General features: G+C 42.4%; 1 protein-coding gene across 2 annotated transcripts in view; it reads left to right on the forward strand.

Moving 5' to 3' along the window:
• The window catches only part of RAB3IP (RAB3A interacting protein), a 55,191-nt gene that overhangs the window by 3,153 nt on the left and 37,088 nt on the right, over positions 1-14,950 (forward strand). For both annotated transcript variants that reach the window (XM_054026323.1, XM_054026331.1), the window contains exon 2: positions 14,548-14,823. In XM_054026323.1, coding sequence (XP_053882298.1) covers positions 14,573-14,823 — 251 coding nt within the window. In that variant the 5' untranslated portion in view covers positions 14,548-14,572. The remainder of the gene's footprint in view (positions 1-14,547; positions 14,824-14,950) is intronic.

Raw genomic sequence — 14,950 nt, forward strand, 5'->3', positions numbered from 1 at the left:
ATTTATGCCTCTATTGTGCCATCAGTTATTCAGCAGAATTTCCTACTGGAAATCTGTGAGGAAGGCTGCTTTAATACTGATTGCATGCTATAGCCCATAGCTCAGGTCTTGCAATGAAATTGTTTTTTGTATGTGTGTGTGTGTTTGGGGTGGGGAGGGATAACTATTCTCTAAAGAAACATATTATTTGCTTTTTTGCATCCCTCTTTGGTATCCTCTGGGTCTTTGCTGACAAGTTAGTTGATGAGTAAAGAGATATTGTCAACTGGAAATCCAGTTTAAAAAAAAAATTAAAAATAGTTTCAGGTACCACCCCCAAAACTCTGTTACACACCTGTTATATAAAAGATCAAACAGGGAAAACTCAATCTGATTATAGGAAGAACTGTCACATGCACAAAGTAAATAACCTGAAAAAATGAATGTTTTTCTGTAATATTAAAGTAATCATGCTACATTTAGCATGAAGCCAGCCAGTTGTTTTTAAGTCGATGGGGTTCCTTTAAATTCTTGCATATTGTTTAACATTCCAGCAGAACAACAAAATCAAGACATTGGGGAAAATGAGTGGAATTAGAGGCTTAATTTTTGTTGTTTTAACGGTTGATGAGATATGTATATAGTAGTAGTTCTGCTGATATTGTTCTCAAGCATTAATTTCCTCAATTACATCTGGCCTTGAAGCCAAAATAGAAAGAGAGATGCTGTTAGAAAAAGTGAAAATCAGGCTTGTTATTGTTAAATTTGATATTGAAACTTTGTCCTTGAAATTCTGGTCTGAAGCAGCTCTTGGCTTGAAGTGGCAATCTTGAGATATTTTAAAAAAGTGCATAGCTGCTTTCTTGGTATTTTCATTGTGATAAAGGTTGTTGCGTTGTTTACAAAGTGTTTTTGTTTACAGAAGAGATAGCTGCATGTGATATAGAGGTTAATACCATGTCATTGTAAAATCCCAGCACTGTTAGTGAGGATTTCAGTTAACCTCAATTTCATAATGCAATTAAGTTGGAGCAAGAAGAACAAGGCACAGATTTTGGTTATAACTTTTGTGTAGCTCACCACTTGCAATCAAATATTACAGTAAACCTTTCAAAACACTTTCTGATACTGTACTAGTTTCATAAGAATTATGACAGATATTCGTTGGCAAACAAGCACCCTCCAAGGGGCAAAATCCTGAACAATTCTGTAGATGTAAAATACACAACCACAATAATATTTTTCTCAGTTTCAAAGCGTTGTCGTTTTGTTTAGTTCACAGTTGGCATGTTTTTGTTCACTTACCTTTGCTTTGTATTGTTTGATTTGTTTACTCTAGTCACATGAATGTGTCTCTTTACACAGTCTTAAGGATAGTGGCCTAAATGGCTAAACCGGCTCTAGAATTTGCAGTAATTATTAAATTAATAATCAGCCTCTTTTTAGAAGAGAAGTAAACTTTGTTGTTGTTTTTTATTTAGAAGTTTGTATTGACAGATGTCATCTGCTCAATTGTATCCATATTCCTTGACAAAGTGGGAGATTGGGAATATGGGGAAAAAACTGAAGCCTGGTTAAGCATTAATATCCTGTTAATACTATGTTGCATTTTATTACATGACACATACTGAAGTGTAGGTATTCTGAGTGTGGCCACATTATGCCTTTCATGTTTTTGTCTCATTTAGCAAGGTTACGCTTCCATTGCACTAGGTTAATGTTACCTTGTGAGCAAAGTAGACTAAATAATTTACCGTTGTCATTATGCTTTTAATAAATAATGTGCACACACATTGCAGCTGACACCATAATACCCAGCATTCTTAAAAACTTGTTACAATATGTTAAAGGGTATGTCTACACTGCCCATGTTACAGTGCGGTTGAGGCAGTGCTGTGATGTGAACAGTGTAGACATACGCTTTATGGCTGGGGGATAGCTCTCCCGGCGATTTAACAAAAACAAAACTCCACCCCGAACTAGCCTGTTGAAGTAAGTGACAAAAATTCCACTGACTTCAGTAGCAGTGGCCTCAGGTCTAAAATCTAGAAAGTCGTGTAAAGTTGAGAGGAGAAATATATTGGGGATCTGTCACATTACTTAAAATAGATGAGTATTCACAGTAAAAATTGAGTCAGTTTAGAGAAGGTTTCTTAAATCTTGGGCAGCTATATGTTAACTGAAAAACAAAAAAATCAATTTGTAATAACATTTCAGTTGATTATATCCAACAAAGTACTTCTCCTCTAACAAAAGATACAATAACTAACCACCAAACTTTAATTTATGTGACAAAATATATATTTTAGGTTTCAGAAAAGCTTCATAAGCATATAGGTGTCTGACAGTCCTAGAATCTTGAATGTTACCTGTAATTATAGTATTTCAACTTTTCAAGTTGTCCTTTTCACATCTTGTTTTGATTAAAATAATTCCATTAATAAGCTTTGTAAAATCTACTATTTTAAACAAAATCTTGTTTTGAAGGGTAAAAAACACCCAGACTGTTTCTTCTAAAGAATATGAAATATTAAGTGTTCAGACGCACTACATAGAAAAATACGTTAAATGAATATGATTATACATGTACGGTGTGATACAGGTAGCAGAAGAAATATCATTGCTGCCCCAAAATTGAAAGTACATTTTTTGCCACTGGTCCTCAGAATAGTGTAGTTTTTTCTAAAAGCTTCTGAGTGATCCATTCATTGGGCACTGTTATATAATCATTATTCTCAAAGTAAAAATGAAGAATTTGGAAAATAGTTCCCCTCCCACCTTTCCTCACACCCTACCCTCCCAAAATCATTTCTGGAAAATATTTTGCTGCTATCTTTAGAAAAGGTGATGTGATAGAACTGAGTGTAAAGGTAGCCTCTTCAAAATTTTATTGAACTGCTTTGTCACCAGAATATTTAGTAGCCAGGATGTTTTTATATTACAAACAATTGGGAGATAGAATGTCTCAGTAAGAGATCTTGAAAGTCTGATTTTTTCCTAATTTGTTGCATCATGTGGTATTTAAGTAAGGACTTAAAATATAGCTGCAAGCCTTTTTAATTCCAGCAGCAGAAATATAAATATAATTGCATTGTTATATTATGGAGTGGCAGCAGCTAACAAATTGCATAGGGGGACTAAGGTAATGGGAGCCGGGAACTGTAATTTGGGGTGGAGTGGGATGGACTGTAGGGAGATAAGGAAGTAGTGACTCAAACTGTGCTGGGACTTCTGCTACTGAAAAATTCTTAACCATTTAAAAATATCTAAAGAAATTCCCATGCAAAATCTTAAACTGGATTTGTACAGAGAGCAAGTATCAGTTCTGTTGTAGGTAATAAAAAAGAAATAATTAGAAAGCCAGGAAATTCAGAGCTAAGTTTAAACTTAGAACCCAAGTGTTTTAAAATACAGTTAAGGTCACCTTTACAATCTTATCTCTGCCCACCTTGAGAGTTAAAGAAATAAAATAAAATAAACCGAGGCCTTGTCTGCAGGAGCATTGCATAAATTTAACTTGTATCCACTTTTAAACAGACTTAGGCTATGTCTACACTGGCAGAGTTACATCGCCGGCAGATACAGCACTGCTCAGAGAGCACAGAAGGAAAACTGCTGTTGTGTGTTCACACTGTCAGCTGCCTGTGCAATAGCATGTTCGCACTTGTGGCACTTGCAGAGATATTCAGAGTGGTGCACTCTGGGCAGCTATCCCACAGGAAGCATCTCTTCCTCTTCTGCCACTAAGAGTTGTGGAAGGCAGAGGGGATCGTGGGGCATCCTGGGTCCTGTCCCAATGTCCCATGATGCATTGCATCGCATCCCAGCAATCCCTGTGCTTCCGTCCGCATTTGGCGCCATCTTTCAACGGTTTCATGTATTGCATGCTCTGCCTCTTCGGTCTGCAGGAATGGATCCCGCTCTGTTGACCAATATGCTGCTCGCTCTCACTAACACGTCACGAGTGGCAGTGGAGTTATTCCTTAAACTACAAAGGCAAGAGGAGTTTGACGCTGATCTCGCCACACGTAGTAGCTATGATACAAGATTCCTTGTGGCATTCACAGAGGTGCTGACCACAGTGGAATGCCACTTTCGGCGTCTGGGATGACGAGCAGTGGCTGCTGAACTTTTGGATGAGGAAAGCCATATTCATGGGACTGTATGATGAGCTCACCCCAGCCATGCAGTGCAAGAACATGTGAATGAGAGCTGCCCTGTCCTTGGAGAAGCGAGTGGCGATTGCACTGTGGAACCTGGCTACTCCAGACTGCTACCAGTTGGTTGGTAACCAGTTTGGAGTGGGAAAGTTGACTGTTGGACTCATGTTGATGGAAGTGTGCAGGGCCATTAATTGCATCCTGCTCCAAAAGACCATGACTCTGGGCAACGTGCGTGAGATTGTGGATGGCTTTGCACAAATGGGCTTCCCTAACTGCAGAGGGCGATAGATGGCACACATATTGCAATTCTGGCACCAGACCACCTAGCCACCGAGTCCATTAATCGGAAGGGGTATTTCTCTATGGTTCTCCAGGTGCCTGTGGATTTGCGTTTCATGGACTTTAACACAGGCTGGTACGGAAAGGTGCATGACACACGCATCTTTCGGAACACTGGCCTGTTCAGGAAACTGCAAGCAGGGACTTTCTTCCCGGACGAGAAGATCACCGTAGGGGAAGTTGAAATGCCCATTTTGATCCTGGGAGACCCCGCCTACTCCTTAATGCCGTGGCTTATGAAGCCATACATGGGACACCTTGATAGCAGCAAGGAGCAGTTCAACAATAGGATGAGCAAGTGCAGAATGACTGAGTGTGCTTTTGGCCGTTTAAAGGCCTGCTGGCGCTGCCTATAGGGGAGGCGGGACCTGGCGATGACAATATTCCTCTGCTTATCGCCGCGTGCTGTATACTCCATAATAATTGTGAAGGGAAGGGTGAAAGCTTCACTTAGGGCTGGACTGCTGAGGCTCAGCACCTGGAGGCTGAATTTGAACAGCCAGAGACCAGGGCTATTAGAGGGGCGCAGAGCAGCGCCATAAGGATCAGGGGTTCCTTGAGGCAGCAATTTGAAGCTGAAATCAACTATATTTGTTGCTATGCTTGGAAATGCAGTGCTTGTAATGCTAGGAGGTGATTGTGATTGGTGAAGACGATGCACTATGAAGATTTAAGAAAATTGTCTGTTGCTTTGCAGGGCTCTGTTTGCTTTCAGTTAATGGAATAAAGATTGTTTTGGTTTGAAAGCAATTATTTTATTAAAAAACAACAACCGGAGGGGGGAGAGACGTACAAAAACACGTTTCAGAGTAGCAGCCGTGTTAGTCTGTATCCTCAAAAAGAACAGGAATACTTGTGGCACCTTAGAGACTAACAAATTTATTAGAGCATAAGCTTTCGGTTGTAGTCCACGAAAGCTTATGCTCTAATAAATTTGTTAGTCTCTAAGGTGCCACAAGTACTCCTGTACAAAAACACATCAGCATTGTGGGTGATGAGGGAAGGGAGGGTCCCAGGAGGATGTGGGGTCCCAGGATAGTTAAAGATTTGTGTTTGTCCAAGTATCATATGCAACCTTGTCCTTTAGAGTTCAGTGCAGAGGGTACTGTACTTCAGCAGGGCTAAAATGCAGAGGGATGGGTGTTGAATGCAGTGGGTACTGGGAGTTTGCAGGGCTGGTCTGTGACGGGGCAGGAGTCGAATGCAGCGGGTACAGACCAGCCAGGAGATTGATAGAGTGTGTTGGCAGTGTCTGGGACTGGGAAAAAGTTTTGCAACAGCGTTTGTAGGGGAGGGCGGGCGCAAAGCTGCTCGGGTTGTAGCGCTAGTAGCGTGTCTGCTTGGCGCTCCATAACTTTTAGGAGCTGCTCCATGGCTTCATTCTGGCGCATTGCATTCTCCTTTTGGTCCCTCTTCTCGCTGTTCCACCACTCCTTCAATTCTTGTTTTTCAGCCGCGGAGTGCATCATGACATCACGCAGAAAGTCCTCTTTAGTTCTTCGTGGCTGCTCTTCTGCGCAGCCATTCAGCTGGCGATAACAAAGAGGGAGGCTGGCTCCCAAGGTCACATCTGTGAAGCCAAAATACAACATTTTACAGAAGCAGTATTGTTTGCAACACACAGACCACTGATTCAGTGATTTAAAACACAGCCCCTATTCACATGCCTGTCACTAACTGGCTGACCCCAGGCAAGTACACATGAGTCCCAAGACCCCCAAAATGGGGAGTAACTGCAGGGGAAATCAGTGTTCCAGGACCATACTGTACAGTGGGCACATGGCTCTTGGGGAGAGTCAGCACTTGGGGGTGGGGGGGTGGAGAAAGAAGGCTTATAATCATTACGGTCCCCACATTTTCCACAGGCTGTGTTCATTAGGGAAGATATCTCGCTGCTGAGGGTGAGCAGGGAATCAAGGGAGAGTGTTCTCCAAGATTGTGGCTTCTGCCCTGGCCTTATGCGGCTCGCCTGTATGCAGCAATGGTCTCTTCTCCCCTCCCCCCCCCCCCCCCCCGTCAGTGACGGCAGAGTGGCACGGGAAAGTTATCCTTAATGGGACAATAAGCAAAGCAGCTGTGCCAAAGAACCTGCAGCAGCGGATTGCCTAGTATCTCCATGAGAGTTTTGTGGAGATCTCTGAGGCAGATTCCTGTGAAGTGAGGGAGTCAATCAATTCTCTGTTCTGCCGCTCAGACTAGGCATGTGGTGGTACGTGCATCATACAGACACAAGCCTGCTTTCTGCAATCCTCCTGCCCCCAACAACTCACTTCAGCAATTTCCATAATCAAAGCCACTTATCAGGGGCCTCCTCTCCTGTTTGCGCTTCGCCAAGCTCCGACAGCTGTGACTGGCTAGCCTCCTTCGGGGTAGAGAAGAACTCCTGGCTGCATGCATCTCTGACCTCTGAGTTGTCCCCTGCCTCTGGGTCCCCCTCCACATCCTCGTCCAAGATTTCCTCCTCCTGGCTCGGTCCACTCTTGGCTGGCACATGAGACACCGAAGTATCCAGAGTGGTCTTTGCAGTGGAGGTGGGGTCGCCACCGAGTATCGCGTCCAGCTCTTTGTAGAACCGGCAGCTTGTGGGCACAGCACCGGAGCGGTGGTTTGCCTCCCGTGCCTGGTGGTAGGTATTCCGCAGCTCCTTCACTTTGACTGTGCACTGCAATGTGTCCCGGTCATGGCCCCTTTCTGTCGTGCATTGTGAAATATGTCCGTAGGTATCATAATTCCTACGGCTAGAGCGCAGCTGGGACTGGACAGCCTCCTCTCTCCAAATGCTGATGAGGTCCAGCAGTTCGGCATTGCTCCAAGTGGGGGATTGCCTGGTGTGTGGAGCAGGCATGGTCACCTGGAAAGATGCGCTGAGACCCTTGTACGTGTCACTGAGCAAACAGGAAGGTGACTTTCAAAATTCCTAACAAATTTAAGGGGTGGGGCTCACGGTTGGTCACCTGAGGCAGGGCAGTAGAGTTCAAACCGATGACTAGAGTGGCGAGAAGAACAGGCATTGTGGGACACCTCCTGGAGGCCAATTGCAGCACTGTAATTGACCAGGGTGTCTACACTGGCACCGTGGCACTGTAACAACAGTGCAGAAAGCTGTATGCCTCTCATCGGGGTGTTTTTTTTTTTTTTACAGTGCTGCAACTGAGCAGTTTCTGCACGCTAAGTGGCTTGGCAGTGTGTACACATTTGCAGTTACACTGCAGAAAGCTGCTTTATTGCGCAGAAACTTGCCAGTGTAGACAAGGCCTTAATTAAACAGTTGCAAATCCCTATGTGGACACTATTACTTCAATTAAAGTAAAGAAGAGAATGCCTGGTTTAAACTGAAATGAGAATGTCCACATGGGGGTTTGTATTAGTTTAATTAAAACCTTTAAGTTTTAATTTAATTAAAAAAACCTATATAAATTAAATTTGTGCAACTTTCTTGTGTAGATAAGGTCTGAGACATTATATTAACCTGTGTGTTCTGGACAATTAACCAGTGATCACAAAATCTTGAAGACCTTAATTGTACAGTACGTGCACTTAATTAGGCCACCTTCATGACCATTCACAGTCGACAGAAAAAGACAAATTCTTGATTAGCCCATTAGAATACTGAAGACAGTCATTCCCCCTTCAATGCTTTGTGATAGAGCATAAAAAGCATATTAATATTACTGATTATGCTAAATAGTGTTTCAAGCCTTAGTTGTTTAGCTTACTGAAAAGAGCATGCCTGTCTAATATAGGGCTAATTTCAGCCATATTGAAAACTAGTTTTAGTGCAGAATAAAAAACCCTTTGGCAGAAACAAGTTCTAACAAATTATCTCTCTGAGACATTATTACTTATGCAAAAGAAGAACTGTGTGGTGATAATTGTACAGTCCTTTTAAACATACACATCTGTTTGTTTTTGAAAATGCTAACTAGAGTTGACTTTCCCTCACCAAAAGCATATTGAAATGGTATTTTTTTCTTCTCTCCTATATTTCTTTTAGTTAAATCGGTAACAACACAGTGTATGGTTTTTGCTGTTCTGTAGGTGCTCCTGAGTGTTGCAACTGAAATTTTTGAAATACACGGAATGAAGAGTGAGAGTTGTGGCTGTAGGGCTTCCTCCAGTGTAAAGAGACACATCTGAGGTCACCTTAGAAGTGGGTTGCTATAACTGTCTGGAAGCTGGCAACCCCAGACTGCTACAGGTCCATTGCCAACCAGTTTGGGGTTGGAAAGTCGACTGGGTAAAGTGGTGGCAGAGGTAACTGAGGCCATCAGGCATGTGGTTTACCCCAAAGTGGCTGACGCAACATTCCGGAAGTAATTGCTGGCTTTGAGAGAATGTGGTTTCCTAACTGTGCTGGGGCTATTGATGGGACTCGTGCCCATAGTTTGCCCTCCTCAAGGAGCATGTAAACCTCAAAGGATACTACTCCATTGGTACCCAGGCACTAGTGGACCACAGATGCAGATTTATGAATGTCAATTTGGGTTTTACTGGAAAAGTTTACGATGCCAGAGTTCTTCACCACTTGGGAAATCTACATTCATGGACAGGCTGGGATACTATTCACACTAAATTACATTGATGTAAACAATGTTGCTGTCCCCAATGTTGTTCTGTATTCTGGGCGACCCATTGTACCCTCTTTTGCCTTGGCTTATGAAACCATACCCTGATTTCAGAAGCCTTGGCCAAAAAAAAAAAAAAAGTTTAATTACACTCTCAGCAGGTGTTGAATGTGCTTTTGGCAGATTGAAATCACATTGAAGGTGTTTACAAACCCATTTGGATGCCAGTGTCATCAGTGCTGTCTGCATTACTATGGCTTGCTGTGCTCTTCACAACCTTTGTCAAGTCTGAGGAGAGCCATTTCCCCCTGAATGGATATATGACAGTGAGGGGATGCTGGATCAGTACCCTCAACCAGAAAGTGCAGCTACCACTGTGGGAGCTGGTTGTATGTGGGCAGCAGAAGTGGGGGATGCTTTGCATTCTCACAATATGGACTTCCAAGGCCCAATGGAAGAGGGGGAATAGTACTTGTATGAATGTGCTAGTAGGGGAAAACTGGCTCATTTATTTTGGAGGGGTGGTGTTTGGAAGTGGGGTTGGGCTTGATTGCTATGCAGTGTCAGTCTAAATGACATGATGAACAGTGAATTTGGTTGGAGGGGGCACAATGGCTGTACAGGTGGAATTTATTGAAATGTGAATTGCTGTGAACACTAAATAGAGGAATACCATTTGCTTACTAATGCTTAATTGCTCCTGAACATGTTTTTAGTTTTATCATCACAAACCCACCCACCCCCGCATAAAAGGGCAGGAAATAGTGAATACTAGACACAGTCCCATTATCGCTACAAGTCCTCATGCTCCACATTCTCCTTTCCCTTCTTTATATGTTTTCCCCTCACTTGGTGGTGGGGGAGAGAGGTGGAGGTTTTCATCAGACTGGGATGGAAGAAGAAAGACTGCATGGTGTTTAGGTGCCCTGTCCCAGCTGCTCATGAGTCTTGGATGCATGGGCTGCCCTGACATGGAGTTGTCCAAGCTACTGCTGAAGTGAGGGTACATTGCAGGGTGATCATGCTGAGGTATGTGGGAAGCAGCAGGAGCTGGTGCTCTTGCAGCCATTATTGACAGGAGTTGGTGAAGCAGTTCTGTGTTGAACTCTTATCTTCCTCCCTTAGCCATTGTTCCTGTTCTAGAAACTGCTTTGCAAGTGCTAGCTCTGCTGCTGAAACACTGTCCTCCACCTGGATGACAAGCCTGAGCCTCTCCACCTGCCTGTCAGCATGCCATTGTTCTTGTCTCTTGCCCCTCTTCTTCGGGTACTGGACCTGCTGGTCTGCCCTCTCAAGAGCATTGACCATAACTTCATCACGGAAATGTTTCCTCTTGGAACAGTCTGTGAAGGTACATGGGGCAAGATTTTGAGTTCCTGAAGAACAGCAGGCAGTATAGATTGAGGGTCCTGAAATAGGACCAGAAACACAGGGTCATTGTCTAAAGTAGTTCAATGGAGCAGGACAGAATTATTGTGAAATTTCCAGGACATAAAATGTAACAGGTCTAACATGAACCAACACATACTGTGAAGGGGGTGCTTCAGTCCTCACACTGTCTCTACACACAGCATTGTTAATTGCAGTTACAGAATGGCAGAGACAATGGTAATTTTAGAATTATAACCTTTATTCCGTTTCATAAACGTTTCATAACTAATTACCATTTGGAGTGGGGTGTGTGTATAGCGCCCTTGCTGCCAAAGGCTTTGCTCTCATTTCAGGCCTTTCATATTTTGGCAGACATAACTGTTCTTGTGGTGCCCTATTGGCAGTGGGAGATGTTATTCCAAGCTGCTGGAGGGAAACTTGCAGTGTATGCAGCTGAAGTATTCAAATGAATAGTAACTGAACAGCACATTTGAGTGGAGTGGGCTGGTCAGCTATATGGGGGGCCTGAAAAATACACCCATCCCTGCAGTGTGACTGTCTGGAGTTCCTGCTTCAAGAAAAGTTTGCAGCGATCAGCAGCCAGGATTGGGTCAGAATCCACGAGGGAATTAACATGAATTATTCTGTTATTGCTGCATAAAAACGCACTGAAATCTGTAACTTTACTCCATCCTGCACCCAGCACAGTTCTGGGAAAAAACTGCCACCACACTTGTACTTTGGAGAAATGATTTTGTGACCTGCAGAAATTGCATGGAATACCTCTAACTGAAATGGACTAGGTTTGGAAATAGAATACTGTTTCCCAAACACACACACGCAGTTCACTAATTACGGGTGGCTGCATAGACCCAGGAGACGTGATTGCAGAGTGGCAAATTTCTAAATAATGAAAGGAAAACAAGAATAACCCTAGCAAACCTTGGTGATTTAACAGTTAAAATAACCTTTACAGCTGTTTATGAATGTTTGAAATTCCAAGTCACTATTTTAAACTCCACATGGTGGGAGGAAAGGGAAGAGGGAGTGGGAATGTCTTGGTGTTGTGATACAATCTGCCGCTAGTGGCCAAATGTTGGTAGCCAGGCTTACCATTTTTGCTTCCCTCCCATTACTGTCAGAATAAACTTTTGAGTCGTACACTTACCAAGCTCTGGAGTGGCTTCTGTTTCCACTGGATTCTCTGCAGGCTCGGCAGCTGGCTGTTCCTCGTGGGGTTGGGGTGGGGCAGTGTCAAACAGCTCTTTTGAGTAGAGACCGAGAATTTGTTGTTGGTCCTGATCCACTGTCTGCTCTGGGACTGGTTTCATTAAGAGTCACTTCATGCTCCTGACTAGGAGCCTGCTGCTGGCTCCCATCAGTCCCCAGGCTGGATTCAAGGGCCAGCAGGGCACCATACTGGCTGGCCAGGTCGTCATGAAGCACGGTTGGCTCCCTGCTAGGTGCAGTGCCCAGGATCTGGTCAAAGTCGTCATAAAATGGGCATCTTGGTGAGTTGCCTGAGGTGCAGTTCTTGTCCCTGGTCTTCCGGCACTTGCTCTTCAGCCTCTTAATATGCTCCCTGCACTGATCACCTGTCCAGAAAATCTTGGAGAGCTGGCAGTTTTTAGCTATCTGCTGGCTTGTGTGATGATAGTTCCTTCACATTAAAGTTTGTCATACTTGATGAAATGGGAGTCACGGAGCAAGGGGATTGACATACAGAGGAACTGGCAGGATTGTTGCTCCCATTTTGCTTCCTAGGCCATATTCTCCACTTGTCTGCCAGTTGGGCAAGTCATTCAGGCATGTCATTCAGGCAATCGTTCTCCCTTTCAGTCATGCAGAGGAATTGCCTCCCTCCTTTTTCTGCTTATTGTAGAAATTGGGATGCAAAGGAGAAGTGGGGAGGCAGAGAGTAAGAATGTGATTGTGGAAAGTTTAGATTCCTTTATTGAGGAAAGGGGGAACTGAACTGTGAAGTGGTGGGTAGGAGAAATTGAATTGACATATCAGGGTGGGAGGCAGTGGCTTTGGGTATGTCGTGGACATTTTTCAACTGGTCTAGTAAGTTCCTTTGTATAGGTGCAGGGGCAGTTTTTTAGTCCCTATGTTTGAGCTTTTAAAATGTTATAAAAATCCACTTTCACTCCAGTGATTTCAGTAGAGGGAAGCTGAAAACATATTGTTGAAGTTTAACCTTGAAGAAAATGGTCTGTACTTTTGTCAGCCTGCTCCTGCCCATCTTTTCATTCATTAATCAAACAGGCTTTATCCTCAAAGTACATTATTGGAATATTTTATGCTAGTTAAGCACAGGTGTAGAAAAAAGATTCTCTTGCCAAAGAAATTGCTTACATGGGAACTTAAAAATAAGCTGCTCATGTTTGTGGTACAGTAGAGAAGCTGTAGATTTAGCATTTATTCTGCTTACAAAAGAAACACTGTGCAAGTGGAGGGGATACTACCATTGTAGGTAGTTCTAAATAACACATTTCTGCAGAAAACAGGAATGCAAAGAGGTCCCAATTAAGCCATACATGGTCCTTAGTGTGCATTGTTGTCTGGGATTTCCTGCAAGATCTTTCTGTGAAGTAGCAAGGGCATACTTAACACAGAAACAACACAGTGAAGCCATTGTGTTCAGGTGCAGGAACATTTTAGGTTTTTTTTTTTTTTTTTAAATCTTACCTGGCAATGTATTTAAATAGCTAGTCACATTAGGAAATAATTATTGATGTACATGTATCCAGCACAAATACAATACTGGAGGTAGAAAACTGTTTGTTTTGAATAAAGTTTTAAGTTTTTCTGCAGCATGTGAAGTTCCCTCCCTTTTAACTCTGTTTTTATTAAATGGACCAAAAAGTGATGCAGTAACTAAATTACTGCAAATGCAAATTGCTGATCTCCACCCTGGACACTGTCCCTACATTATAATTATTTTAAAAAATTCACAAACTGGCTGCAAATGTAATAGTAAGTATATCACATGATCTTTGACAGTTATAAACCTCATCTCTGCATACCTCCTCTCTTGCACCATCCTTTGTCATCATTTGTGGTGCTGTCTTTTTCAATTGTAAGATTTAAGCAGGGCAGATTTTTGTCTATAAAATGCCATACGTGTCTGTTGTTTAAATGCTATAATTCTTTCCCATGGTATTCTGCAGCTACATGAAGAGACATTATATTGCATTTATTTATGCTTATAAACCATGGAAAAATCTGTTTGCATTGCCACCACTTTCAGAGGTGGTCATGTAAGTACCTGGTACTTAGTTTTCCCCTCAGGTCTCCAAATTGAACCCTGACTTTTACAAAGGGTTTGGATACCCTGTGAAATTTCTGTAAAATTGGAGTTACCTGGTTGTAAAGGGCACATAGTCTCCCTGATTTTATGCTGACAACAAAAATTGTGTTAGAACCTTTTCAATTCAAAATAGTGAATTTTCACTTTATGGTGAATGTGGAGAAAATGCAGAGATTTGTGCATGGCAGTTTTATTAGTATTTTACTACTTCAAGTATTACTATTTTGTTTATCTTTGGGTTGATATGCTAAAGATATAAATTTAAGGGCTCATTTGTCTGAGTAGTCCCATTGACTATTTTTGCCACTTGAGTGAGCTATTTCAGGAACAGGCCTGTAGTTTAACAAACCATGGAACTTTGGGAGACTTATTTACAGACTGATTGGAAATACTTCAGACACTGGAATATGAGTTTTCTTATGTTCCTTTCTATTTTATTGTGATTAAAAGTAGAGTACTGATCTAGGGTAGAAGAGAGAGTTTTACCTAAAACATCCATTTTTCTCCTGTAACTTCTGTTCCCTACTCCACTATACACCACACATGTGTTCAGCACATTTGTGTAGCTTTACAAGACGCCTGCAATCTAGTGCAAGCTGACTTCATTGTATAAAACAGAACACACGTTCATCGCAATACATTCAGTTCCCATCACTCTGGTAAGCAGGCACCTAAAGTTTACTCCTAAGCCACCCGCGTTGTGAGTCATTCTGTCCAGTGTTTGAGTAAGAATGGGTTGCTTGCATTTGAAGTTAATAATGTAATATATAAACGTATTCTTTAGTAATCATTCTAATCATTTGCTTATTTAATTCAGGATTTCATATGATGAGGCTTTTATTATGGCCAGTGACCCATTGGAAGGCTTTCATGAAGTGAACCTAGCTTCTCCCACTACACCAGATCTTCTTGGAGCGTATGAGCCAGGGTCTCAGGAACCAACTACCTCACCCAGCGTAATCTACCGCCCACATCCTTCTGCTGTGTGCTCTACACCTATCCAACCCAATGCATTAAATGTTTCTGACCTTCCCACACAACCTGTTTATTCATCTCCAAGGCACCTAAATTGTGGGGAAACATCAGGCATCAAGTAGGTTATTGATGATGACTAACATCTGATTTATTTAAATGCAAATCTTGTTAATTTATTTAAATGGTTTACATAGCATGTCTTCAGTAAAAATATTATGAATATCTTTAATATCCTATGTTAAATT

This window comes from Malaclemys terrapin, chromosome 1 (genome assembly GCF_027887155.1).
Source record: "Malaclemys terrapin pileata isolate rMalTer1 chromosome 1, rMalTer1.hap1, whole genome shotgun sequence".
Lineage (NCBI taxonomy): Eukaryota > Metazoa > Chordata > Testudines > Emydidae > Malaclemys > Malaclemys terrapin.